The sequence below is a fragment of the Daphnia pulex genome, chromosome 8 (assembly GCF_021134715.1).
Source record: "Daphnia pulex isolate KAP4 chromosome 8, ASM2113471v1".
In the NCBI taxonomy this organism is placed as follows: domain Eukaryota; kingdom Metazoa; phylum Arthropoda; class Branchiopoda; order Diplostraca; family Daphniidae; genus Daphnia; species Daphnia pulex.
The window spans coordinates 10,949,886-10,976,506 of NC_060024.1; the positions used below are offsets into that span (position 1 = coordinate 10,949,886).

The 26,621-nt window shown below is 42.7% G+C and overlaps 6 protein-coding genes across 8 annotated transcripts; 1 reads left to right on the forward strand and 5 right to left on the reverse strand.

Annotated features, from left to right (window-relative positions):
- Positions 1 to 1,481: 1,481 nt before the first annotated feature.
- LOC124199555 lies at positions 1,482 to 10,973 on the reverse strand. Of its 3 annotated transcripts, none has more exons than XM_046595387.1 (4): positions 6,008 to 6,229; positions 3,202 to 3,549; positions 3,012 to 3,133; positions 1,482 to 2,873 (listed from the first exon to the last, which is right to left on the reverse strand). In XM_046595387.1, exons 2-4 carry the CDS (start codon positions 3,245 to 3,247, stop codon positions 2,748 to 2,750), a joined length of 294 nt encoding a protein of 97 aa, XP_046451343.1. In that variant the 5' UTR covers positions 3,248 to 3,549; positions 6,008 to 6,229; the 3' UTR covers positions 1,482 to 2,747. The 3 variants fall into 3 exon arrangements, with proteins under 3 accessions (XP_046451343.1, XP_046451341.1, XP_046451340.1); XM_046595385.1 differs by lacking the exons at positions 1,482 to 2,873; positions 3,012 to 3,133; positions 6,008 to 6,229 and adding exons at positions 8,823 to 9,060; positions 9,151 to 9,937; positions 10,850 to 10,973; XM_046595384.1 differs by lacking the exons at positions 1,482 to 2,873; positions 3,012 to 3,133; positions 6,008 to 6,229 and adding exons at positions 8,823 to 9,937; positions 10,850 to 10,973.
- Positions 10,974 to 11,814: 841 nt separating this feature from the next.
- Positions 11,815 to 13,043, forward strand: LOC124199456 (adhesive plaque matrix protein-like). Its single transcript, XM_046595270.1, has 3 exons — positions 11,815 to 12,040; positions 12,113 to 12,508; positions 12,581 to 13,043. Exons 1-3 carry the CDS (start codon positions 12,029 to 12,031, stop codon positions 12,833 to 12,835), a joined length of 663 nt encoding a protein of 220 aa, XP_046451226.1. The 5' UTR covers positions 11,815 to 12,028; the 3' UTR covers positions 12,836 to 13,043.
- An 896-nt stretch (positions 13,044 to 13,939) lies between these two features.
- Positions 13,940 to 15,022, reverse strand: LOC124199464 (mucin-5AC-like). Its single transcript, XM_046595284.1, has 2 exons — positions 14,811 to 15,022; positions 13,940 to 14,735 (listed from the first exon to the last, which is right to left on the reverse strand). Exons 1-2 carry the CDS (start codon positions 14,946 to 14,948, stop codon positions 14,037 to 14,039), a joined length of 837 nt encoding a protein of 278 aa, XP_046451240.1. The 5' UTR covers positions 14,949 to 15,022; the 3' UTR covers positions 13,940 to 14,036.
- A 2,357-nt stretch (positions 15,023 to 17,379) lies between these two features.
- On the reverse strand, positions 17,380 to 18,457 carry LOC124199502 (cell wall protein DAN4-like). The gene is made up of 2 exons (XM_046595322.1): positions 18,245 to 18,457; positions 17,380 to 18,165 (listed from the first exon to the last, which is right to left on the reverse strand). The coding sequence occupies exons 1-2, from the start codon at positions 18,440 to 18,442 to the stop codon at positions 17,464 to 17,466; spliced, it is 900 nt and encodes a 299-aa protein (XP_046451278.1). The 5' UTR covers positions 18,443 to 18,457; the 3' UTR covers positions 17,380 to 17,463.
- A 2,176-nt stretch (positions 18,458 to 20,633) lies between these two features.
- Positions 20,634 to 22,894, reverse strand: LOC124199489 (DNA-directed RNA polymerase II subunit RPB1-like). The gene is made up of 4 exons (XM_046595313.1): positions 22,815 to 22,894; positions 22,595 to 22,739; positions 22,193 to 22,513; positions 20,634 to 22,119 (listed from the first exon to the last, which is right to left on the reverse strand). Exons 2-4 carry the CDS (start codon positions 22,736 to 22,738, stop codon positions 20,869 to 20,871), a joined length of 1,716 nt encoding a protein of 571 aa, XP_046451269.1. The 5' UTR covers position 22,739; positions 22,815 to 22,894; the 3' UTR covers positions 20,634 to 20,868.
- A 1,059-nt stretch (positions 22,895 to 23,953) lies between these two features.
- LOC124201220 (glycine-rich cell wall structural protein 2-like) lies at positions 23,954 to 25,529 on the reverse strand. Its single transcript, XM_046597730.1, has 6 exons — positions 25,441 to 25,529; positions 25,300 to 25,335; positions 25,008 to 25,220; positions 24,793 to 24,940; positions 24,404 to 24,704; positions 23,954 to 24,284 (listed from the first exon to the last, which is right to left on the reverse strand). Exons 1-6 carry the CDS (start codon positions 25,480 to 25,482, stop codon positions 24,152 to 24,154), a joined length of 873 nt encoding a protein of 290 aa, XP_046453686.1. The 5' UTR covers positions 25,483 to 25,529; the 3' UTR covers positions 23,954 to 24,151.
- Positions 25,530 to 26,621: the final 1,092 nt, after the last annotated feature.

The window sequence follows — 26,621 nt, forward strand, 5'->3', positions numbered from 1 at the left end:
CAGCCAGCTAGTGCTGAGTGTCTCTGAACGATCGATACACGCACGGGGGGGTTTTCGTAATGACTTTCTCTCTCTAGCTCTCCCCACGACGATATCGTAGCGACAAACATTTGATTATGTGCTCGGCCGATAAGAGTGTACCGACGTGATTAGCACCAAAGACGATGTATAGACCTAAGTGTAGTCCTACAGCACAGGGTCAAATTGCTAAACTTATCCCGAATGTGTCTACGGACCTATTAATAATGAGAGAGAGAGAGGATCGTTTTATTTCTTATTCGAGCTTCTGATAACTTTTATTATATTTTCTCATCTCACGCAGAGTTTAGGAGATGGACTTGAAATCATTTATACAGGCTTGATTTAGTTTATATTAACTTTTTAAACACGATTCAGTGAATATCATTCAGAGTTTCTACGGTGAATTCATCCTTGCAAACCACTGCTATGAGATTGAACGTATAGGAAACATTTGATTTTCCACCAAGGTTTTTTCTCGGATGAGGATCGATATCACCTGGGCAATCAGGAAGAACGTGGGCGGATTTTATTTATATTTTACTCTCAAAAGAAATACAATCCATTCATGTTGGGGCTGATATGATGCGCACTGGCCACTGGAGAGCGCTCGCAGAATAGACTCAAATGAACTTTGGCGTATTATTATTTATTATTATATAACATCAGCGAAGTGGATGTGATGAAAAGTTAGTTTATCGCGACCTCGCCTTGGATTACACAGCCGATGATTTGGTGTTGGATTGCTTATTAGAAGAAGAATCACGGGCAATCTCTTGGTTCCTTCCAGCATACTATACCGGCTCTATAGCCATTGAGTAGCCATCACAGTTGATTGGGTGTCCATCTCCTCTCGACTCTCGGCTTCTCTAAAGGGCACTGATAATGCCGATTCCCACTCTCCCACTGTTTCTATTAATACACACACAACAACAATCTCGTCTTTCCTTTATAGTCTCTTGATTCGACGACGACGCTCCTTTTGTCTCTCTCTCCATCGGACCACTAACAAAGCCAACTATATTGCGCTCTGCTGTTGTTTCAGCGTGCAGCTATTATATTCAATGTGCCATTACCATTAGCGGAACGCTTTTCAATTGCCCAGCACAACAGTTTTGGGGGTTGGAAAAACCGACTGCTGCTGGTCCGCAATTATTCCAAGTGGTAAAACTATACACCATACAGAAAAAGTCCAGTTCAGCAAAAGCGTAGACGTCGTACAATATTTATATCAAAGAGAGTCTAGCAGAATATGGAAAGCTGGGCTTTTTCTTTGGGTTGCTGAACTTGATTTTCTCTATTAGATGATTGTGTGTGTCGGGGTGGAGGGGGGAGAGCGCTCTAGAAGATTACTCAAACAGTCTGCACGTACGACTTGATTTCCCGCCGACGACGAATTTATTTCCCGAGCGCTTTCGGATCAAAGAAAACCAGCTAGAAAGTATATAACAATCGACATCTGAGAGAGAAAGAGAGAGAGGTTGTATTAGGTGTGTATACAGTATACATGACGAGATTTGATGAAAACACAAAAGAGAATGAAGGAATAAGGAAAAGGACGAGAATATTGTCATTGTCAACTGAAAATCCAGAAATCGATTCGCCCAGTTGTGTTCGTAATTAACAGATCGGCGGTGTTGATTGACTACTACTGGAAACAAATTGATGGGGAAATTATACAAGGGTCCCGATTTTCTTTCGCAATTGTGACACCCATCTCCGCTTTTATTTTTATTAAATAAACCCAAAATTAAATGTTTGCATCCCAAATTTCTGTCCTATAAATGCCAGTCAGGAACTCGGCAAAGCGAAATTGCTTTAAATTCTTCACGTCCCATCTTTTTTCCCTTTTTTTCTATGTATTTAATTCGAAAAAAAAAACAAAATTATCGATCGATAGAAATATAAAATCGGCCCAGCATCAAATAAAATGTGACTTGGGCCAGCCAAACGGATGAAGAGGATTGTGTCTGTGTATGCAAATCTCTTTTTTTTTTCATGGGAGTTATTTCAAGGAAAAACAAAATTTGGTATGACATAAGAACGTGATGTTTGAAAGGGTTCGCCAGTATAATTGTGTAAAGAGAGATCTAACAGGAGAAAAGAGGCTTACAGAATGATGGGTGGATCGCACGTTCTTTATTATTTTTTTCGGGATTGGGCCATCAGGATGATTATTGTTGAACGAGATAGACAAAAACCTTGCGATCGATCATAAAGAAAGAAAAACAAAACAAAAATGGATTCAACAAATTTGGTGGTTATGCCGTCCCCCTAGGCAGCGGATACGAATCAACGTAATGAGATTTAAGAGACTACAGGTATTATTATTTAATTGATAGGAAAGAGAATGAAAGAGATAGAGAGAATAATTAACACGAGAGAATTCAAACGAAAAACAAAAGTGATTTTGTTTTGTTTTTTTTTTAGTTGAAAAGGAACTCGATGACTTAAATTTGTAGTGACACAAGTGAAATGTTTTCAAGTGAGGTGGGTTTTTCCGTGTTGAATTAGTTTAGTTTTTGTTTCCCCTTCCAAAATAGCATCAAAAAGATCGTCTGTGTTTTGTTTTATTATTTAAATTCAAGTGTATGGTCTTTCTGTTATGTCAATGCCGGATATTTTTAAAAGTTTCCTTTTCATTTTTAATTAAATTTCCTTTTTTTTTTTATTTCTGCTGTCCCATTTCGTAATTGTAACTTTTTTGTTGTTTTATTTTGGGCTTTAAATTAATCTTTGACGAGAGTCTTCCGTGTCATATGGCCACGGAAAGAGGCTTGTATTTTAACGGCGGCGTGATTCAGCCCCGGGTCGCTCAAGTCCACGTCCAGCTCCTCCTCGTTCGGCAATGGGCTCTGCGTTCCAACCAATAAAAATTTCATTTTTATAACAAGCGCGTGATAACCGGATCATCATTTTTTTAAATATTCACAAGCATCGTAAGAGGATTATGACGACATGATTATTACAGCTGTGCGTGCGCGCATTACTACCTTGGATTGAAGCTTCTCCATCTCCTTAGTAATCTCGCCGTCGGTCTTGCTCTTCTCCGCCTGTTTTCTGGCCATATGACCACGGAAGGAGGCCTGGATCTTGGTGGCGGCGTTCATCAAGTCTACCGGAATACATTTCATTCAGTCGTTAGTTTATTGTATCAATAGAAAACCAAAAAAATATATGTACCCAAATCTTGCTCGAGTTCAGCGGGATCCATTGTGTCCAAATCCATTTTTATTGATTGGCGGAAGGCTTGTTTTTACGTCAAAGTAGTTGGTTGTTGTTGTTGCAAATCCGCTGCTGCTGCCGGTTGCTGTTGAGGTGGTGGTGGTGGTGCTGTCGGCGCCTGAGGTTTCGGATAAGTTCCCTTCTTCTTTTTGCCCGGTTTACCACCCGGACCGTAAAGTTCCTTCTCCTTTTTGTCTGCCAAATCACGACGTGTCTGGTAGCCCCTGTAGAAGGCCTGGATCTTGACAGCTGCGTCTTCTTCGTCGGCTAAGCAACAGTGCCCTGCGGCTGAATCTTCGACGTTGGCTGCAAAAGTTACAGAGAATTTTCTAATTAACCGCCAGTAATTATAATCCAGCCTTGCCGGAATTTAAAAATAAAAGAGAACAGACAATAACCAAGATTTTTCCCTGGGCAAAAAAGGCCCAGGAGGGTCTAATGTCGAAAGAAAAAAAAAAGATGAAAGACGCGGCCAGCAACAACAGAATGTTTTCTACATACAGGCTGCTGCAAATCTTGTAGATACCTTGAAGGTATATTATATAGCATACATACTGTACAGCACATATGTAATATAACAGAGATGGCGAACACTTATGGATAAGGGTCGGCCATCTTTGTTGTACCAAGATCAATATAGGACAAAAGAGGAAACGAGAGATTTCTCATCTTATCCAGACTGTATGTACCCTCATACTAGGCACACACACATTGCGATGTTGGTCTAACAGAGTCACCCCTACATACATATCTATTCCAGCAATGTAATATCGTTGCATCACATTCATATTTGTCGACACAAAAGTCGTGTCCTGAAAACATTTCGGTAAAGGAATTCCGAACTCGCATCAAAATGAATTTTTGAAAATCCCGCGCGGTTGGTTTGATACAACTTTCATAATTCTTCGTTTTGCATAGGCAATGGGCACGTTTGTGAGTGTGTCTATTGTCTTCGATCCCGGCCGGCTCTCTTTTGTGACGAGGCGTCCGTCATGTCCCTTTCAACATTGTCTAATTGCTTTCCGCTTTTCTCCATGGATATAGAAACGACGATGGCGGCGGAGGCGGCGGAACAATATCCCAATCGCAATGCCACAGCAGCAGCAGTTTCTATGAATATGTACAGTAGGCTAGACACTAGGAAAATGGGATAGAGCATCCGTCAACGCCCCAAAAAGAGCCCTACTCCTTTTTGCATGCTACATTATTACCATGTAATAATATGCACGCGCGTCGAGTTTAGCTACGTCGGGAGAAAATAAGAAAGAAGCTGCTGCTGTATGTACAGTCGGCCTCTTATTATTATATCCGCCAGTGTAGCGCGTCACTAGCGCCCAACATCAATAAAGACGTCGGCTGTTTGGGAGGGAGGCGAGTATTTTATTTCTGTTTTTTATTTCCAGCTGAGTCAGGAGGTAATCAACAGAGAGTCTACGTGATAATACGCTCCATCAGCGGGAACTTTATTGTTTCCCGCGGTGCAACTTCCATTCGGAGAACCAAGACTTTTTTGGGCGGAATTAAGCGGAAATGAATCGATAAGAATCGATAAACTTTGCAAAAATAAAAAAAAGGTGACCCAGTTTATTTCTATAAAAGTATTCCCCCCGGAAAAAGATGATATAACATTGTAGTTTCTGGCGGTATGTATAAAAATATAAGGTCAGGTGTATAAAGTATAGGGAAGCGAGCCTCGATTGATCCAACAAACTGGCGAGGACTATTTCTAAGAAGGTCTAGCTGGATCCCCCCCGTTTTACTGCATGTACGGTCTCCCACACACACACACATATATAGCGGAGCACGCAAAACCCGGCTTTGTTTGATTAGTTCAAACATGGCCAACTACAATATAAGCTGGAAAGGAAAGGGGGGCTATATAACACACTATATAGGCATATACCATCAAGGTGTATTATAGTTGCTGGTGCTGCTGCTGCTGCGGTTCCCTACGGATTCTTAAGTCTACATTTTGCGTCTTCCTTGATGAATTTCTGTCAATAATTCACAAAGTAGATGTGAAACCTTTCTCATTATTAATCTTCTTCTCTATCGTAAAAAGAAAAAGGAAAAGAAACAAGAAAGTGAACTTGAGAAGATGTTGCTGTTTGGTCGCCTTGGTCTAATATTTGCCAAGTTCTGATAACGAGCCCAGAGGAGTTTGGCTGATGCTCCGGCGATTTCTCTCTCATAATATCACACACGATCAAAGGGATGGATGGATAAAAGCGGGTCTTGTTTAGTTTGATAGGTCGCCTGCCTGTGTGTGTCTGCGCCATTTTTTCCAACTATAGTCGGAACGAATGAACGCTGGTTCAACGGGTTTGATGGAAAGGACCAAAGCGCGGCCGGCCGAGCGGGCTATATATAAATATAGATGGCCTCAGCACGGAGGAGAGAGATGAATCAAATCCGATTAAGATCAGTGCCGGTTATATACTAGTCAATGAAGGTTGGCAAAATCCCGCCGACTGAACCTCGCCCATTTTCTCTATACCAGCCGACGTTTGAAGGATTGAGTTACCTGCCAATCAGCGCTAGGTTATCAACAGCCTTATAGATTACGTCAAGAGCGTCCAGGGTTAAGAGAAAAAAGAACAAATCCCCGCAAACAAAAAATAAATAAATAATCAACTGGTTTAATGATTTCAGCGGCACGGTTAAACCAAATCGTTACATAATCAACCGCGATTGATAGTCTTTTAGCCAAAATCAAACAAATTCGCTAAATTGTTTTTTTTTTTTTTTTTTTTTTTAATTTTACCTTTGCAAATTTGAAAGGAAGCGGTCGATTGATTTGAGATGCACAAACACAACTGGGAAGCACTGGTGAGATTTTGTCGATTAAACAAAAAGGAAAAGTTTTTTTGAAAAAATTGGGTTGGATAGGAGAGGAGGAACGAAGATGACCGATCTGGAGCTCGGTTTGCTGGCTACAGCCACCGGTCGGGACGGTGGGCTTCGTGTATAAGACAGAGCGAACCGAGAGGTGGTGGTGGTGGTGGTGGTGGGAGGACTTTTCTGGGCTGAGAGGGTGGTAAACTGTGCTGTCGGGATCGTGAAGGTTTCGCGCGCATTTTCCCTCCCGACTTTTTATTTTTATTTTCCAGCAGGGCGGCAGAGAAGGAAATGTATTTCCTTCCGACACATTTTTCTCCCCCTCCCACGTTTGCGCATGTCCTCTCCACGCCGAGAGAGACACACATCAACAAAATAGATCGACGTGCCAATGTGTGTATCAACCACCAGGGGCGGAAACTTCTTCCCATTTTCTAAAAAAGGCGATCGAGTTTGGCCGAGGTTACGTAACATCAAAGAGGGTCCTCCTATATAGACTTGGGGCATTTTTCAAGTAGATACTTTGCCCCCCTAGCAAATCAACACACATTTCTTCTCCATACGCGCACACTCGGAAGCAGAAGAATAGATGGGGCAAACTTGGTCGGCTATATCTAGAACTATATCGGCGACGTTTATGGGCTCCATAACAGATGATTTATATCGCTGCAAAAGTTTCCCTTTTTTCAGATCGCCCGCCCATCGTTTTGGTGGAGATGGAATGATCCGAGTGTAGGTATATAAACCAAAATATTTAAAATAAAAGGATACTCCCCCCAGGTAAACAAAACGTCTAACGAGAGACTAACGAATGATAAAACAAAAATGTTTGGTTCCAACAACACGACGTAAAAATAAACGCCAAAAAGTTTGTTTGCATTGGCTGTGACAGGGTAAAAGTCTGAAGGGCCACCAATCAAGTCGATAGAAGACAATTTCCTTGTTGTTTGCCAGGTTGCAGGAAAAACGGAATCCAAGCGTGAGTAAGTGTTGGCGCCCTTAAAAATGTCGTCGTGAAAAAAATATTTTTTTGTAAAATTCTTTTTAAATTCTAAAAATATGCGGGACGAGGAAAAAGAAATTGCCAATCCGAACGGGGAAAATCTTTTGCGATTGTCAAACTTTTAGCTTTTTTTTTTATTAACAACTCTCGTCTTTTCAATTTAGTAGCTAGACGGAGTCTCTTGTGTGTCCGTCTCATGCATCTTCCCAGATGCGCCCTCAACGACACACAAGGCTCAAACGGGCGAAATCAGCCGGGCGATCGAAATTGGAAAATTCGGAATCTCCCCAGCCAACTTTTATTTTTCATCCGGTCGTCAAGGAACTCTAAAATCTTGGCCGCTGTATCGATTTCTCTGCTAGACTACTCGTCTCCGTCGTCGCATTTTTTAAAAAAAAGGAGGGAAATTTGAATATATTTGCATATGCAATTAGCTATATAGTATATACAGGAGGGAGAGAGCTTCCCCATCGTGTATAATTATTTCAATAACTTTCCACTGGCTCCACACACACACATAGAGCAGCTCAGACTTTGCCGGAAGCTTCCAGCGTGTGTTCTATTCTCTCTACGCTGTTCTATTGATTTCGTGATGATGATGACCCCCCCCCTTCCCCCTTTTTTGTTAGTTTTCGTCGACGTTGTTTCGTTCGTGAAACAAAAAAGTTTCGAGTCGCTGTTTTTTCCTTCCCCCCTTCGAGGCAAATGGCGTCCCGTAAATGTTGGTCCGGCGTTCCCCCCCCCCACCCCTGCTGGAAATGGTCTGACTGTTCTGGAACATGGAACTCGGATTGGATGTGTATACAAAGCGCGGAAGAAAAAAAGGGAAAATCCAACAAACAAACAAAGCAATCAGGAAAAATCAAGGGACGAAAAGATACCTCGCAAATAAACAAGAAATTTCACAAACAAACAGCCGAGGGCTGACGTCTGTAGAAGATCGAATCAACCGAAATCCAATTTCAAAACATTCCAAAAAACATTTGAATATACATACCCAACTTAGTCTTTCAATTTAATCTAGCCCCAAAACTAATGAACTACAAAACATCTCAGAAACATATAAGGTAACAAATTCTGAAAAAATCTATAAAAGGTGGAGCCTGTGTGCATCAGCGGATATTTAGCCCGGCATTCCCCCTATTGTGATGTTTTCAACGCCGCATATGGTACATACAGTGCTGCTTAGTTTTGTATATGGATTTCTCCATTGGGGCTGGCCTGTTTTGTACTTTGCTGCGTCTGTTTGAACAGTCCAAGATATTACCGACGACGATCTTTCCCCGGGACCCTGTCTAAAAACAGGGGAAAGAGTGCTGCTGGGAGTTGTGACGGCCTCGCATGTCGTTCCTTCTTTCCGCGAATGATCCCCAACACAAAAGTGAACAATAAAGAAAAAAAAAGGAGACGAGCAGAAAGGGAAACAGTGCGGGAAATCCATAAAGAAGTAAGAAGAAGAACCCGAAAGACCTCGAGAGGCTCGTTAAGCCTTAAAGAAAAAAAAGGGACAACTATACTATACAGTAGTCTCCTTTCTAGGCTGGCCAGGAGCCATTATTATCCCAACAAGCAAGATGAAAGGTCGACCGAGAGAAATAAAGATTTTTTCGAATCTATTCTCGACACTATTAACATTAATCCCCTTCCATTAAAACCAAAAAATTGACTTAAAACATTTTGGGAAATTCAATCGATTAGATTGAAGAAGAAACTTTTTTTAAAAATGGGACTCACTTACTTTGAAAGTTGGAATGATCTCTGCTGCTGGGCTGCTGATGCTGTTGCTGGCCGTTGCTGGCCGCGGCGACGGTAGTGATCGTGTTGGCTAGTCCGGCGCTTTTGCTGTCAGCGCAGCCCATGATCTCGCGTAACGCCACGTATTTACTACTGTCCTGGTGGCTGGGCCTCTCACACACACACACACAGTGGGGAGTGGGGTTTCAAAAAATGGCTGCCCACCTTGTCCGTCCGTCCACCTTGGCCGGCCCCACAACCCAAAAAAAATAAAACGGAAAATAAAAGTTTTGCCAATGAGATAATGACGCCAATCTTCTTTTAGCTTTTACCTCGACGCAGGTCGAGCTCTTATGATGGACACACAACATATGCGTAGACGTGGGGCTAGAGGGAGCGAGCCATCCGACGAATGGCGCCGTTAGGTGAAGTAGCGGGTGGTGGTGGTGGCCATCCCGTTTAGACCTCCCACCGGAGGGGGGCCAGCTAGCTAGCCAGCAGCACTCAATAAAGGTGTACAGTCGCTGGTTCACCCGACATGCACTGTGGCGGCTTTTCCAGTTGGTTGGCGCACTCCCGTTTCCTCGGCGACAGATTCACGCAGCAAAAGAAATTGGTTCAAAGTCTCAAAACACGACGACGACGACCCCGGGAGTCTCCCCTCTTGTTTTGTTTGTTTGGCTTAAAAAAGACAAAAAAGGAATACGCCTCGAATGTTCTAGTCTCTGCAGGTGACCTACAAAACGACACGAGCGGCGTCATACAAACACGACAGCGACACGGAAATTTCTGATATTGTTTCCCGCCAACCGTTTTGAACACACAACACTCGACACCTAATCATCCCCAAAGCACTTAACAAAAACAGACACGACGAGCACTCGATGCCAATTGCAATAATAACGGAGATGGAAAATAAAACACACACACACACGGCCGGGAGCGTTTCGGTTTGAGCTGTTTCAAACGATCCGCACCAACTAACGATGAACGATGAGCAGCTCCCGTCTTTTTGACTTTTTCTCTATTGTAGATGTGTGTGAATATATTATACACACACATGACAGGAAAACTTGGGTGCAACCAACCGCTCCGGCTGTAGACTTGCATTTGTGTGTCCTGGAAACAAAACAAAAAAGAAATAAAGAATAAACGAACTGGTGGATAGCAACTGGAGGGGCTTTCGTGACGCATCATCAGGCCAAGCCCAGCAGTGATGATGATGATGTTTGGAGGTATATAACTGCGTAGGCGGCATGCCATTTTCGTAACACACACACACACACTATATGACGAAGGGGAGTAGTCAAAGGATTGAGCCAACCCATCACGCGAACATATAAAAAGCGGCCAGCAGCCGTCACCCTGCACCTGGGTAGTGTATGCATATGTAACACTCACCACCGGATTTTTGGGTATGTTGGACGGATCGATTTGATTATACAACGGCCTTGTAATTACTTCATCGCAGCCTGGACTCTATGGGGATGTGCGATAATCAGGGCAGTGTTTTCAGAAATGATGAAGGATCTTTTTCTAACCAACAAACAACGTCACGCGAATTTTCCGTGATTTTCTATCCCCGCTAGCGTTGCACATTTAGGTTTAGAAATTCCAAATTTCGTTATGCAATGAAATAAAAACTGAGTATTTTGCTTTAAACAAGATGATGAACTAGATAATATTCAGTTTTTCATTGAGTTTTCTCTTGTTTTAAAACCGAATAAAAAACTCAATAAATAGATTCTTAGCCCTCAAAGTATTAAAAGACCGGTATGTAGTTATGAGTGCTAAAGTTTCTTCACCAACGACAACCACCAAGTGACTTATTCACATGGGTGATGTTGGACAAGAAAACTCTGACATGACTATTGAAATGATGCTTTCATCATTTCTTCTAAAATTGATTTCTAATTCAGCCATGTTGGCCTAAGCCATGTTGGCCTGACCTCTTCTATGTCTATGCCTCTGCCAACTTTGCACACTACAAAATAATTCACACTCAGGTTTACAAAATTAAGACAAACATACCTGCCGAAATTCTAGAATGTCCATTGTGAAGAGCAACAAATGTCTTGCAGTTTTTATCTACGGTTTATTATCTTACGATCTATTCACTCACGTGGTGGTGAAATTTTAGTCTGCATTCTGGAATGTCTTATTAGTGTTTCATTTGCCAGTTTGCGAAAATGAGTCAAAAGTTTAATAAAAAGTAATTTTTGTAATTATCTGTAACCGAATATTCAATTAAAATTACTAGAAAAAAAAACTAAATAAAATAAAACTAATTAAACCGAATAAAACAGGATTCGATCAAACTAGATATTGGCAAAATTAGAATGGCAACGACCAACGATATTCACATTCCCCACTCAACGTTTAAAAAAGAAAGACTCCTTCCCTTATTGCTTTAAACTAGTTAATTTTTTTTTCATACTAGCATGTTTAAATACATTTCTAAACAAAATTTTCTCCCCCTCTATTTCAATATTTGGTTTTTTAGGTTGTGTCGTCCAATTTTCTAGACTCCTCCACGATCGCCACAAAAGTAGCTCACCCTAAACGCGTGACGTTTATGGATTAAACGGGAACCCAATCCTCTTACCTGTATTGTTTTATACCTAATCTCACTTTAGACGTACTAAAAATAACCGAGAGCTCCCCCCCCCCAACACAATCCCCTTAAGGAATTCTTCAAATAAACAAAAACAAATAAATAATTCATCTGGGGATCTAAAAGAAGAAAAAAAATGCTCTTCTCAATCGGCCCAATGACTTTTGTCATGAAAGATGGAGTCGAAAAGTTCAAGGCTCTTGTGGGGCCTACTATATAGTTCTTCGCTAGATTACCTTTTTTCCCCCCTCTTGTGTTTCTGGTGACTTATTGAAGTGCCCCTCCTTAACCTTCTAGATTCCTCAGGGTTCTATTGGTGCTGGCAGATTGGAGGATTGGTTGTATCTAGTGGAGACTCGAGACATATAAAACTCGGAGCAGTCGCAGCCAATTGTCAGCAGTGTGCTACAACTTGTCCAGTACAAAGTTGTAAGTGACAGACAAAAAATAGCTCTCTCCAAATTTCTAGTCGCATATAACTCGATTTTCTCTCTTACGCAACTTTCAACTTGTTTCTACACAAACTTTCCTACCATACCCCCCGAAAAAAAAACAATAGGAATTAATTGAATCAAAATTCCCAAAAACTCGACAAGATGTTCGCCCTGGTAAGTTTTATTTTTTTTTTTTTCAATTTATCTTTCATTGTATTAAAACGGATTGAATTGAAATGTGTGTAGATTTTCGTTGGTCTTTGCATCGTTCGAGTCCATTCATACGGTTACCAACAACCGGTGCAGTACTACCTCCAGCCGGTGCAATACCAGCAACCGGTTCAGTATTACCAACAGCCGAGTTACACAACGGCCAAGCCTTATTACCCCAGCAGCAGCAGTAGCTACTACACCACGACTGCCAAGCCTTACTACCCCACAACGACCTACCCCACAACTGCTTACTACAGTACGACCTACCCAACAACTTCTTACTACACCACCAAGGCCTACGAAACGCCAGCGGCCTATCAACAGCCGACCACAGCTGCCTATTACCAAACCAGCCAGGCCTACTACGAGCAGCAGCCGACCTACACTACACCGGCCTACTACCCCGACAACTACGACGCCAATGAAAACGTAAGAAATCCATTGACATTCAGATTGACATTTCTGTGTATATAACTCATCACGCAACTTGTATGTTCTTAGGGATGGTACAACTATGCGTTCAAGTTCAACGTCAACGATTACGGCAACGAGCAATCGAGGAGCGAAACTCACGAGAATTCCATCACCAGGGGCCAGTACACTGTCAGTTTGCCAGACGGTCGCAAACAAATCGTCAACTACGAAGCCGACCAGAACGGCTACAGGGCTGAAGTCTCGTACGAGCCGGCCGGCAGCAGTCAGTACAGCGACACTGAGAATTATTACAGCACGTCAAAGTATGGATCATCCCAGTAGTATAGCAGCTATAATATTAACCGGAACGTGACCCGCATAGTCCCGCGCACTTGTACAATTTTGACACTGTTCCCCCTCAGAACGCCGGAAATTCTTGCCCGTCTGCTGCCAGCAACTTTCACCTCTTGTGTTTATGATCAACTTGTGTAACCTTTGATGTCTCAACTCTATATATGTGTGTGTATAATAAAGCAGTCGTTGTATACCAGCAGCTGGACTATATTGGAGTCGTAAACACGTTGGACTATAGTGTACTTGTATAAGGACGTATAAGCAGCAGCAGACGGGGTATATCGTCAATTTAAAATAATATGGTACTACTGCTACTACTGCTGGCTCTGGATGTATAACGAGGACGGATGGGAGGCCAGCTGGAGCTGTTGCCCGGTGGATAGAGGCCAAAGGGGAAATGTCCAGTACTACATGTCGAGGATGTCACATGTATATACGTTCGCATATACCTAGATCGTAACCGTAAATCCCTTCCGGCCACCATATCTTTCTCCCGGTTTGGTTCATTTCTGCTGTTGGGATCTTGCTGGCTATACATATTACTTTAAGAAAGCATACATACAGACTATTAGCAAATAGTAATAATGCTGATGGAGTTATAAAAGGAAAAGCAAACAGGGGAGGAGCTGGATAATCGTCAATCAACTTGATGCTTTGGGGGAGGCGCAACTTTCAAACAAACAGAACATCGATCATTAGACTTCAAACGGAATAATTGCAGCACTTCATTCATTCTTGAACTCTTCATGTATGTATAGGCTGAGAAAAGGCTCTTTCCACGTGACGCCCATGCCAACGGGAAATTCGTCACGAACGCTCGACTGATCGATATAATTCCGCCGAGTAGCAAAGTATAGAGTGTACCCAACCAGCCCAAATAAACTATTATCAAAGTTTAAAAAAAAATAAACAAACATGGCTCTTTCGGGAATATCTTAATCGATTTACTACCTTATAATACAAGGCTATATGTGACTATGTGGTAGATGGAAAGTTACGATGCCATTAAATGAATAAATTCCAGTTATCATATTTTTCACTTTTCAATTGACAGTTTTTTCTCGGTTGAAGAATAAATTTGCAATACAAATATTGAAGCTCATAAATCGATTGTATTTGTAAGGAAAAGTTTCGATCAAAAATATTTGTCACTTGAAATCACCAAAATGGTCGTTAAATAACGAAATGTTCAATTGAAATCGTCGGTCCGTTTGCCGTCGAATCTCCTCGACATTTTCATGCCGAACGAAGGCGGAGATGATTTGAAGCGTGAGACTGTCGAGTCGATTCGAGTTGCATCGTCGGTTTGGCCGACAGCAGTCATCATTGTGAGATCGCTGGTCATTTTACCGGCGACAGAAGCAGCAGCAGCGCTGGCCGACATTGCTGCTGTCTCTTGAGGGGAACGAAATCGTTCACCTCCTCCTCGTGTCCGATTACTGCGCTGTCGGGATCGACTGCTCGAGCTCGTCCGGCTATCGATCGGCTCCGTCTGCTGCCTCTGCTTCTCCCGTCGGTCATCAACCGGTTCCTGGACAGCCATAGGAGCGCTAGTGGTCGTCGTTGTAGTGGTTGATGTCGTGGTGGTGGTGGTGGGAGAAGTTGTTCGCGTCCGGCTAACGGTGAAGGAGCGGCCGTTTGACTCGGTTGATGAAGACACCACCAACGCGGGATTCTCGACGCCAACCTGGACGTACTTGACAGTGGCTTTGTAGCCGTTAGGTCCGGACGTGTAGGAAACGGTCTGCAGACGGCCGTCCGGCAGTAGGACCTTGTATTGACCGACGACTTCTTGGCCGTCGCTCGATTCCGCTTTCGATTGCCTCACCCGAGTTTCGTTGACGGTCGGCTCAGCCTCCACGGCGTAAGAATATTGGAAAGGATCGCCCTTTTTTGGAATCGAATAATCGTAATCAGTTCATGTCAACTTCTTCTAAATAATATAGAAGAATTTTCATTTTACCTGGTCGAATTCTTCGTCCGGATCCGGAGTGGTTGTCGTGACGAATTTAGACTTGGATGAACTGATGTTGGCTGCGTTGCTGTATGTAGCAGCCAACACCACCAACGAAATGAATAGGAACTTGGCTGACTGCTGCATGATGGATGGACTGTCGTTATTTCTCGATGGTGTCTCCTGAAAGATGACAAATGATCAACTGACAATTTCTACCCACCAGAACGGCCAGTTCACTTACTTTTATATCCAAGGAACCCTGGAATAATGACAGAGGCCCTCGAGGACGAAAGTACTCTTCAAGGACAAAGATATGGTTCCAGATTGACTCGCCTTATTATTATTTCTACACCTCCCAAGAATTTGTTTTGTGTTTGACAAAAACGTAAATGGGGAAATATAATCCAAACCATTTGGATAGTCTCCCTATAGAGCGGGTATACATAGCGAATGGCAGTATATACAGGCCTGTGTTCAAGGTCTGTCTACTTTCCCCAGGTATACGGATATATAATGAACAGAATTACTATTGTTATAGCATTGGCCAATGATGATTTCTAATAAGGGAGAGATGATTATACGAGATTATAGTGCGAGCTATATATCCGTGGCCGTACATATATAACAATTTAATGGCTCCCCAGTCGTCCATGCTGGAGATTTATGCCAGACATTGTAGTACACCAGATCGAAAACAAACATATAACGTCTGTTTGGTTTTCGATAGAGTTGACTCTTGGAAGAAACAAACAAGAAAGCACGACATGTGAAAAAGACATTTTTATTAATACTATCTCTGTACATATCGTGAGAACTTCTATTCGCGTGCGCGATATCGATCGATATAAATCCCATTATATCTAAATAATGCGCAATCGGACCCAGCTCTCTCTCTCACTCGGCGTTTCTTTTCGCGAATTTTGCGTTCACCAAGAAAAAAAAAATAACGCCGGATATGATGGGTCCCGGTGTCCATTTTCTGCTGGCCATCGTCCACCTTTTTCCGTTTCGCTTGGAATGATACCAAAGAACAAAAAGACGAATCCTGGATTCCCAATCTGCGGTCGGGCAACATCAAATTGGATTAGTAGAATAGATTCAAATGGGAAATTTTCAAAATGCATTCTAGCAGAGGTTTTATGTCTATAATCAACATGATGTTAAAGTTATTAAAACAATTACTGTTCATTCAATTCTATGTACTATTCTGCAATGATACTATTTGATTGTTTTTTGGGACCGCGCTGGCGCGCTGTCATTTTTTTAAACATCATTTGAAAGTGCTCCCATTAACCGCCAAACAAATCAATATCTAGCGGCCCATCTGAAGGAATAAAAACCCATTGGACACATCCGACGACCCACCATCATTTTATGACGTTTGGAAAAAAGAAGCTCGGCCTCCTTTTTAAAGACCGGAGCAATAAATGTCGATGCCACGAGTAACCGTATATTACTAGTTATACTATCGTGAATGGTTATAATGTGCGGCGGTTAAAAAAGAAAAAAACTTTCCGACTGAGAAATTAATCTCGTATGAATGTTATTCCCCAGCACAACTTTAGGGTGTGCGGGGTTTTTATTGTGCGGAAAAATTGTATGCGCCCGCACGTTTCCTCGTCCTTTCGTCGACCAACAACTTTCAACTGTCAACTTATATTCACTGACTGATGGCATTATACATTCTATCCAGCGAATGGCTTCACTAGATTTTATTCGGCATTCAGTTTCCACCACCAAGGCGCGGAATCGTCCACGCGATCCGGCAGCGTACGGTCCGCTGATGATATGCCGAGTATAACGGAAATCGATTTCCTTGTTATAAGTCGCTCGACGTGTGTATAGTGTATTGATGTTTCAAGTTTTTCGAGGATATCGACAAAGTCTTGGCCCGTTTTGATTTCATACCCCGTGATGTGCTGTGCTAACTTGAAATATGTATCGAGGTCAACGGGTGTGCGAACTCATCGGCTATTCCAGTCGACTCAACTTTGCCAATTGATCGCGGCCGGATGGCTAATTGGATGGAGATCACGGAGACCATTGTCATCCCCGATCAGAGTCGTTATTATAAGAATTGCTCCAACTTGCATTCCGCATGCGAATCGGCCATTTTATGCCCAGCCGACTCACATACACACACACCCCGTGATTCATATAACTGGGGCTGTTATACGTGGATGAATAATGACGGCGGCCCGAAAGTCGTTACGATTCGGCGAACAAGTTTCTTTTCTCCATTTCTTCTTCTTTCGAAGAAATTTATTCCACCGGCTGTTTGTTGTCCGATTTTTTCAAAAGGATTATTTTCGATCCGCTAGTTGTTGATTTATTGAGACGACCGCGTAGTAGGCTAGATCCAAAGAAATGTACTGCGGAGCGGAATAAGAAAAGTGCCGTTCCATGTCGACTCGGTTATTGCTGCCCATCTACAAATGGGGAAAAAAAAAAGAGTCACGACGGCCCGGGTCCCTAATAATAAAAACGGGTCACGCAAAGTGCGTGGGATAAAACAAATTACAGTCGACGACGGGAGATAAATGAAACTCATTAAGAGCCACACCAAAAAAAGAGCTTGAAAAATGGCAACAGTGTATTGAAAGAGAATTTTATTCCATCTGACCTTTTTTTCAATTGTTATATCATTCACGTTATTATTTTATACTAGCGACGGTTCTGATTGGATCGCTCCTGCTGCAATGTTCAATCTCGTCTTACGTCTCCTGCCGGTGGTGGTCGCCGGAGTTGTTGTCGCTACCGGACTCTCATCCTTAACTGCGGCTGATACGGTAGTGCTCCGGTGTCTTTTTGTAGCCGGAGTCGTTGTGCTGCTGGTTGAAAGCGGAAGAGACGGAAGAGAATGTTGGACCAATGAAACCTTTCGAATTTGGTCACTTTCAATGTGAAATCGATGTGGTGGCACAATGGCCACCATCGATTCCGGTTTCTTCGTCGTTGGAGGAATAGCTGCGCTACTCGTCGTGATGGACGGACTCTCTGTCGTCGTTGTGGTGGTCGTTAGCCGAGCGGACGAGTCGGTTGTTGTTGGCCGGAGGAAAAGGATCTCCGTAATAGGTTGTAAAGGCTGCTGTTGTTGCGTTGTTGCGTTGGCCGGAGCATTAGCATTAGTCTGATTCCGTTCGTGAGTAGCACTCTGATTTTCGGCTTTATGGAACTGGACGACGGCGCTGTAGCCGGTCGGTGCGCAGGTGTAGACAACCGTTTGGAGCCGGCCGTCAGGTAGAATGGCCTTACACGTTCCGGTGGTCGTCACGGTCGTCAGAGTGCCAGCAGCCACTCCATCACTACCTTTTGCCGTGTTTTGAATTTCTCCAGCGCCCAGCAGTTGGGTCAATTCCGTCTGTAAAAATGAAAATCTAACATTCAAGACAGAGGCGCCGGGGAATTATTAAATAGATTTCAATTGAATTCAAGCTTACCGCTGGTGTTGTATCCGGCTGGCTGAAAGGCGAAGCCAGGCTGCACGAGCTCCACGTCAAAATGCTGATTAGCAATAACAACAAGGCGGTGGCTGGATTGGCGGAGCCTATGAATGATCGGTGGAGCGTCGTCATGACTCTGAATGGCTCTACACCCGACTGAAGTGGAATAAGAATGGACGGTGATGGATACATCATCCTCAGCCCCCCTCCGACTCTCTATATATACACAACACCCGATCCGTTGCTGCAATATGTGGACAGCCAGTACTTCTACCGAATATAACAAGGACATGTGGAATAACAAACATCAGGCCGCAGGGACGAGACACTTTCGAGGAAATGATGAGCAGCAGAGTTTTGCCTGAATTTGGCACGAGGACACCAATGCTATTATCAAGAAAAAAGATGGTGCAGGGGGGGGGGGGGAGGCTCAAGGAAATAACTGTGAAAAATAAAAAGTAATAATAGAAAAATACTCGTCGGATGGATCGATATCCATCCAGCTTGGGAGGAGGCCTTGTGTGTCCTCACGTTCCCACTTTTTTCCGCTTGTTGATTCAATGGAATAAGGCGCCCGTCACAAGGATATGATAGAAATAATATTATCATGCCACAAGGGGGCTTTTGACATTGAGAAAAGTTCATTAAATATTTGATCTGGCGTCTGTGTATTATATGATATCAACCGCCCCGTTATCAAAGAATATAGACGATATCCTTTGGTAGTATTTTTTCATCTTCTTGTGACATCACAGGGAAAGCGCAATGTGGCATTCTTTAATCCGAGTTTGATATCAGTCCATCGAACTGACGTCATTTCAAACAAAGAATGGGGACGGGGGGAAATGGATGCGTCAGATCGTGATGGAATCTATGCTGCTGGACAGGTGCTGAAGACGTAGTATGACGCACGGTCTTCGTGTCAATTCCAATTGTAACGGTGTGGAAATGGAAAGAACAAAAAGAGACGAGTCCAAATTTATGATAACAAGACGACATGATCCAATGCTAATCCAATTGACTTCCCCCCTTAGCTCCTCGTGAAAAGTCTATAGTACCGTGAATGTACAATGACTCAGGCTTCCGTGAAAATGTTGGCCTTTTTTTATTTGAATAGCGCGGAACTATAATATACAAAGAGCTTAGATATTTCTTGTATAATATGTAATAGTGATATAATACACATGGTTTAATTCCAGCAATATATTCCGCCTCGGAATTGGCCCGCCAATTAATGGAAAACAATTTTTGAAATGTATGCATGTACTATATAGGCTTGTTGTATTGTGCATATTCCGTTCCGCTAACGAAGGCATTTATACATTATGCTGAAAGGTCTGCTGCTGGAGAATAAAAGCAAACTATACATATTATACCCAGTTTAATTAATATGTATCCGTCTTGTGCTGGCGGCTCCATTCTGTGTTAGTATTATATAAGAAAGGCATATATACTGTCTACGTTTTAATCACATGGAGGGGATGACTGGGCTCTCTTTGATGTTTTGCGGACTATTATGAATTGTAATATGCATTTGCTTTTTAGCCAAACTGGGTCCATGGAAACCTGTTGTCAAATTATACATGCTTCCGTTCTACATGTAGGTATAATAGAACTCGTTGCCTTTTTTGGCTATAGACGTGTATAGGTACAGGTCTCCGTGTGTAAAAGGCACAAGTTTTCTATAGGTACGGAATTACAAATCAGAACAAAAGTGCGAGGCTGCTGGGACTATCGATTATTTCTCAGACTCGACTGTTGTGATGTATATAGTTAGTGCTGCTATTTTTGTGGACTGCACGTCGTTGTTAATCAACTAACTGACTTGGCAGAATCCGCCCCGGCGATCGATAAATACGGCGAAAAAAAGAATCGCCGTATATAAGACGTATGTGCTCTCCACTTTGTGACGTCATAACTTTTACCGTGATGAATCAGCCGGATCTCGCTTATTCCTATTATATACTCTTTGATACATTTCTTATCTAAATCAAAAATATTGGACGAATACCTAGTACTTCAACTGCGATCAAAGTGGCCATCATTTTTCATTCACGTTTTTCCTTATTATTATTATAAATCTCCCGCGTGATGTCATTTTCGATGATTGTGCTACTTCCGCTGACCGTAGAATTCTTATTCGAGTTCAAAGGCTTTCCATAGAGTTACGACGTTGAATGCTCCTCTCTCTAATATTACGAGGCAATAAATCACGACGTAATGGCGTGGCCAACTACATGTTATTACACCTAAACACATTTCAACTGCAAGGTCTTGTGTGACTTGGTCGCAAATCGTTTTCTACATTCTGCTGCCAAATTGACGTGTAATCATCCAATTAATGTAGTAACCACCGCGATTCCAAGAATACAACGCAGAAAATGGATTAGGAATTTGAATTAAATGTATTTTCCATTTTGCATCAACATATTGAATTGAAATTGAATTGGAAATGTTATGTCATATAGATTGAACTATTACCTAACTATAAGAAAAACTAAAAAAATAATAAAGATCAAGAAAGTTCATGGCGTCATTAAGTGTGTAAACATTTGAAATTGAAAAGTTTAAATGTTAAGGCAGGATTCTGATGACCGAACGACAAACGACCGGAGTCGGGCCTATCGTCTACCGTAGCCGGACATCATGGGTGTCGGCGCAGAGTAGCTAGGGGCAGCGTAGGATGGCATTTTAGCTGGAGCAACGTAATAGGATGGAGCTGGAGCAGCCGGAGCAGGGTACTGAGGAACGGGAGCAGGGTAAGACGAAATGGCGTAGGGGGGATATGCAGGGTAAGAAGGAGCAGGAGCGCTGTAAGATGGTGCAGCGTAAGCAGGAGCTGGGGCATAGGTAGGTGCATAAGTGGTTGGTGCATAGGTAGTAGGAGCATAAGTGGTAGGGGCATAAGTGGTAGGGGCATAAGTGGTAGGGGCATAAGTGGTAGTTTCGTAGGTAGGAGCTGGTGCGTAATAAGGAGCCGGAGCTGGAGCGACGTAAGGTACTTTTACGTACTGAACCGACGTTTTCGTGTGTACGTATGGTGCAATAGGTGGTGCCTTGTAAGGAGCCGGTGTGCTGTAGGCCGGTGGAGTGTATGCCGGGGGAGTGTAGGCCGGTGGAGTGTAGGCCGGAGGAGTGTAAGCCGGAGGAGTGTAGGCTGGAGGAGTGTAGGCTGGAGGAGTGTAGGCTGGTGGGCTGTAAGCAGGTGGGGTGTATGGAGCCGGAGTTGTAGTATAAACGGGAGCCGGAGTAGTGTAAACCGGTGTAGTAGTAGCAGGTGTAGTGGTAGTATACTCTGTAGTGTAAACCGGTGTAGTAGTAGTGTATGCAGGTGTAGTTGTGGTATACTCTGTAGTGTAGACCGGTGTAGTAGTGGTGTAGACGGGGGTAGTTGTTGTGTAGACCGGAGTAGTGGTAGTGTAAACCGGTGTAGTAGTAGTGTAAACTGGTGTAGTAGTGGTGTAAACTGGTGTAGTAGTGGTGTAGACGGGTGTAGTTGTAGTGTAAGCCGGTGTAGTGGTAGTGTAAGCCGGTGTAGTTGTAGTGTACTCGGTCGTGGAAACGGGTGTAGTGGTGGTATACTCTGTGGTGTAAGCTGGTGTAGTTGTAGTATAAACTGGAGCCTCTGTAGTGTAGACTGGAGCGGGTGGCGCCGGAGTGTAAGATGGTGCCGGAGCATAGGTCTCGCCCTTCTCGTAAGCCACGTTAGCCAGATGACCGTAAGGTCCCGATTCGTAAGTCACCACTTGCTGTCTGCCATCCGGAAGAAGAGTTTTGTACTCTCCTACTGCCGTGTCTCCATCGATGGTTTCTTTCTTGGAATGCTTGTTACCATAATAATCATCAACAGCGTATTCGTAGCTCACCTTCACCTTTGTTTTCATTCAATAATAAACACAAATTAATATCTTAAATCTAGATTTGTGTTTTAACCATTCCATTTACTTTTTCGTAGGGTGGCTCGACGTAGGCGGGCTCGTAAGATGGCGCAGGAGTTTCATAAGTAGGTGCTGGAGTTTCGTAAGAAGGTGCGGCCGGAGTGTAGGTTGCCACTGGAGCCACGTAACTAGTACCTTCTTCGTAGTTGACATTAGCCTTGTGTCCCTCGGGTCCCGATTCGTAAGTCACCACTTGCGTCTTGCCATCCGGAAGGAGAGTTTTGTACTCTCCAACTGCCGTGTATTCAACTCCATTGATGGTTTCCTTCTTGGATTGTTTGTTACCGTAATAGTCGTCGATGGCGTACTCGTAGTTGACAATTTGTTTCTGTTATATTCCACACAATTTTTACATTTTTAAAAATTTCGAGATAATAAGAATGAAAAGTGGAATTAATCTAATTATTACCAGTGCGTAACCGTCGCCTGGTGGGGAAGTATCTCCGGTGACTGTATAACTGGCCGGAGTGTAGTCGGATCCGCACCAACTCAAGCTGATGGCGGCGCAAAGCAGAGCAAGGTGCAGAAAGCTTTTCAATTGTATTCCGTACATCCTAATAATTAATTCAATCGAAATATTAAATAGGTTTTTTCTTTCACTAATAAAATAAGGTTACTTATTAACTTACTTGTTTTGTTTTCAAGTGCTGCTGATCGAGAGGAGTGAAAAGTACTTGTTACTCTGATGGATTGCTGATGACAGAATATACTTTTCTATCGTCAGGTGCGAGCCTTATATAGTCAATCTCACTTGCTGCAAAACGTGTTTGCGTATCTATTAAACCTTGAGCGCTTCGCGATTTACTTTCACCTGCCGACGTTGGTGCAATTACAATCCGGTGGCGTATTGATCGGCCAATTATTTTCAGACATCCAGCAGGTATAACAAAAGGGATTTCTCCGAACTCTTTCCCCCCATCAGCGCGATATTATTACGACCATTTTGAGAGCAGGTATATAGGTGAGGGGACTATATACTTGTATATTCAAGACGACTTGTTGATTTGAGCCCCAGATAATAGAAATATGTATGAAAGACCAACCGAAACGTTGCTGCTAACCCAAAAAAGAAACTTATCGCAGATTATGTTACGCAAAAGAGGAATTTGTTAATAAATAAGAGCATCGATCGACCAGGTAATCGGAGCTGCAGTGTAATAGCAAACGTACACCAATACATTCTTCCGTCTCGCGTATGAGAAGGAATGTCAACTAAGAAGTTGATTGTGTCTGGTTGTCAACATTTGTTGACATATAAAAGCTAGAGAGAGCCATTCGAGAAGGTCATCATTTTGATTGTTGAGTGTGCTTTCCTCAAAGTTGATTTGATGCACAATAGCTCCAAGTTTCTTCTTTAAAAATAAATACGCATATACAACAAAAGATATGCGCTTGAAGACAATAAAAAGGAGAGCTCTGCTGTGGCCATTCTATAAGTAGAGTTTGAAGGGCGACTTTTGTCTGTAAAAATACAAAGACATTTTGTTGAAAGTCGCATGGATTTCCCCACGGATAGTCCCTTTTGCTAATTAAGACTATAGCATCTAGAAGATTCTGTGTGCATACTAGATTTTGTAACAGTGCACCTGGAAGAAGAGAAAGTACATAACATGATATAGAAATGGCCCAGTTAGTCTAAACATCTCAAATTATAGTACATTTGCAATTAATTCGCAGTATCGCGTGGAATGATACACCGATAACAAGAATTCACATTTCCCGACTCGTGATTCAATAAATCGTTCAATTTCGTCAACAATATGATGTGTATGCTCAAAATTCTTTATTCAGTGAATACCGTAAAACGTTTCGCGATTGGTATTTATACAGAATGCGGTTTATACATTGTTTAAAAAAAATGGAATTAAGAATGCAGGTGCATCTTATTGCGAATAATATGTCTGGGTTATTTGATCAATCAAGTTGATAGGGTTTCGTGTATAGGATATTATCTAGTAATAAACCTCTAGCCCAAGATATTGCTGTATGAATAGACTTGGGAGAAAGGCGTTGAATAGCCGTACGAGTATCCGGCCGGAGAAGCGGAAGAATGTCCAATCGGGTTGTATCCCAAAGCTCCAAAGATCGGAGATGAATACCTTCAAACAAAATAATGAAAAGGGTGAATTGTTAAAAATGTTCTTCCAATTACTGTGTACTTGTTCTTCTTTGACTATGTTTGCAAACATTCTCTTTTATATAATAAAACTTAATTTACCCATAGCCCCCGGATACTCCGGCTCCGTAATTATTGCCGCCTCCAAATCCTCCGTAACTTCCTGTATTGTATCCAGCAGCCCCGCCGTATCCAGCGACCCCACCATATCCAGTCCCTCCGCCATATCCAGCGACCCCGCCATATCCAGCCCCTCCGCCATATCCAGCACTTCCGCCATATCCAGCTCCTCCACTAAATCCAGCAGCTCCATATCCGCCAGAGAATTGGTTGAACATCCCGCCGTAGCTGGCGCCACCGAAGCCAAATCCAGATCCGTACGATCCAGCAGCCCCCAAAGCACCTATACACACACATTGAGTGATCACAACAGTTATTTTTAATTATTCCGTGCGTGAGTCACGCAATGAACTGTTTAGACTACGTTATACCTGCTGCGATGGCTCCAGCTCCGTAAGGCGCGGCACCGAAAGCGCTTGCCCCAAATCCTCCTCCTACACCGGATACGTATCCATTGCCAATCACGCTAGAAAATCGAGAAGTGGCTGGTAAAGGTAATCCTTTGCCAGCAGTCGTGGCCTGTATAGAAAAGTTCAATTGAAATTTTAGTTTCGCACATCTTTCATGGCAAATTGTGTAAATATACCTCTCCGGGAGCAGCGGGAGTGTAGTCTACTTTAGCCCGGTAACCACCTTCGTCTGCAATGTAGGTAACCGTCTGTAAACGTCCATCTGGTAAAAGGACCTTGTACTGGCCGTTAACGGCGTTGCCTGGTCCGCGATTTTGCTGGTGAGATTGCTCATTTCCGTTGAAATCGTTCACGGCGTACCGAAATCCACCAGCTTCGGGTAATCCAGCCTTTTTTTTGTTTTACGAGATGATTGAATTGAACCAGTAAATATCGATTGAAAACCACCGCAAGATTTAATTATCTTACCTGAACCACGGCCGCAAATCCAACAGCGAGGAAACACTGAAAAATAAACACAATCAAAGTTGACATAATTTAGAAGGTCTACCGAATGAAGGAAAAATGAGTTAAATTAAAATGGAAAATGATTTCTAAATAAAACTATACATAGAATAACATGGTGGCTTTATCCTCAACTGCTCTGGACATCCGTTGTTAAGTGATTGAATTAAAACCTGCGGACCCGACCACCTTTTATATCCTTTTGATCATTTTTCTCCATGTTTCTTTTCACCAGGAAAACCAAAATGATATCTAGTCTTCATTGTCCGACAGCTAAATCCGCTACACACGCGTTTGTCTAACAAGAAAAGAAAAGGGCCATAGAGACACTCCTTCATCTCTTGAGGTAGTAATAAGGGATACGAAATCATATTAGCCAATCTCCACAGCTGTGCGTTTGCGTGTGTCGTTCCGTCTGAGACAGAAGGAAAGAAAATGAAAAGTGAACGCGTTCCACACGCTGCCGAAACAGGAGGTGGAAAGGTTGACAAAAGTTTGTTTCTACAGAAAAGAGAAAGTATTATGTTGCATGCCATCATCGTTGATCTGACTTATAAGTCTGACTCCTGCTGCGTGGGCCGGAACAGGGATAAACTACATCGTACACATAGAGAGACGAACCTAGTAGCTAGTCTATATTAGCGTGTAGCACTTTCTAAATCAAATGAGTCACGAGCCGTTCCTATTAGCGTACGTAATATCACTGCACATAATTTAGGAAACCGGTATAATACCGCGACTGGTAAAGTTATTAAAACAAGTTGATATGTACGCGGAAGAGGATATGCTGGAAACTTGCACATAGAGACGAGGAAATCCTTGTTATTTCACTCAAAAGAATAAATGGAACGCCACATCTGAATGGGAAAACAAATAATAGAACGGGCGAAGTTATGTCTACAGTAGTATATTTCAAGGGCATATTATTTGTCGTATTTCCCCGAAAGTTATTTCCGGTTGATGAAATCAACATTTGTCATCCGCGATGGAAGCCACAAGGAACTATATAACGAAATCCCCCCTTGCTGTCAAGTCCGTGATGTCGACTGCTGCTGCTGCTGCTGTCGACATATTCGCCAAAAAGGGAATTCAATGACTTTGAGCGAAAATGTGTTATCTCATAGCAGGATATAGTGCGTGTCGCAATCCTTGGCGACAGTCGCATGTCTGTCACGAAATAAATGTGTGTGGCCCTTTTTTCTCGATCGCATGCATTCCAATTCACTTTCGATTATACGACGAATAGAGAAAAGGCATCAGCCGTTCGAACAGCAAAAATATGGGGA

What these genes read in the sequence shown, in the direction of transcription:
- LOC124199555 (XM_046595385.1), bottom strand. Translation starts at nt 8,943, where the DNA reads ATGGGCTGCGCTGACAGCAAAAGCGCCGGACTAGCCAACACGATCACT. An exon ending in AGATCATTCCAACTTTCAAA is followed by an intron (nt 3,550 to 8,822) that starts GTAAGTGAGTCC and finishes TAACTTTTGCAG; the next exon opens with CCAACGTCGAAGATTCAGCC.
- LOC124199456 (XM_046595270.1), top strand. An exon ending in ACTACGACGCCAATGAAAAC is followed by an intron (nt 12,509 to 12,580) that starts GTAAGAAATCCA and finishes GTATGTTCTTAG; the next exon opens with GGATGGTACAACTATGCGTT.
- LOC124199464 (XM_046595284.1), bottom strand. Translation starts at nt 14,948, where the DNA reads ATGCAGCAGTCAGCCAAGTTCCTATTCATTTCGTTGGTGGTGTTGGCT. An exon ending in CGGACGAAGAATTCGACCAG is followed by an intron (nt 14,736 to 14,810) that starts GTAAAATGAAAA and finishes ATTCCAAAAAAG; the next exon opens with GGCGATCCTTTCCAATATTC.
- LOC124199502 (XM_046595322.1), bottom strand. Translation starts at nt 18,442, where the DNA reads ATGATGTATCCATCACCGTCCATTCTTATTCCACTTCAGTCGGGTGTA. An exon ending in AGCCGGATACAACACCAGCG is followed by an intron (nt 18,166 to 18,244) that starts GTAAGCTTGAAT and finishes TCATTTTTACAG; the next exon opens with ACGGAATTGACCCAACTGCT.
- LOC124199489 (XM_046595313.1), bottom strand. Translation starts at nt 22,738, where the DNA reads ATGTACGGAATACAATTGAAAAGCTTTCTGCACCTTGCTCTGCTTTGC. An exon ending in CAGGCGACGGTTACGCACTG is followed by an intron (nt 22,514 to 22,594) that starts GTAATAATTAGA and finishes GGAATATAACAG; the next exon opens with AAACAAATTGTCAACTACGA. An exon ending in TCGAGCCACCCTACGAAAAA is followed by an intron (nt 22,120 to 22,192) that starts GTAAATGGAATG and finishes ATGAAAACAAAG; the next exon opens with GTGAAGGTGAGCTACGAATA.
- LOC124201220 (XM_046597730.1), bottom strand. Translation starts at nt 25,482, where the DNA reads ATGTCCAGAGCAGTTGAGGATAAAGCCACCATGTTATTCTAT. An exon ending in AAGCCACCATGTTATTCTAT is followed by an intron (nt 25,336 to 25,440) that starts GTATAGTTTTAT and finishes TTTATTTTTCAG; the next exon opens with TGTTTCCTCGCTGTTGGATT. An exon ending in GATTTGCGGCCGTGGTTCAG is followed by an intron (nt 25,221 to 25,299) that starts GTAAGATAATTA and finishes AACAAAAAAAAG; the next exon opens with GCTGGATTACCCGAAGCTGG.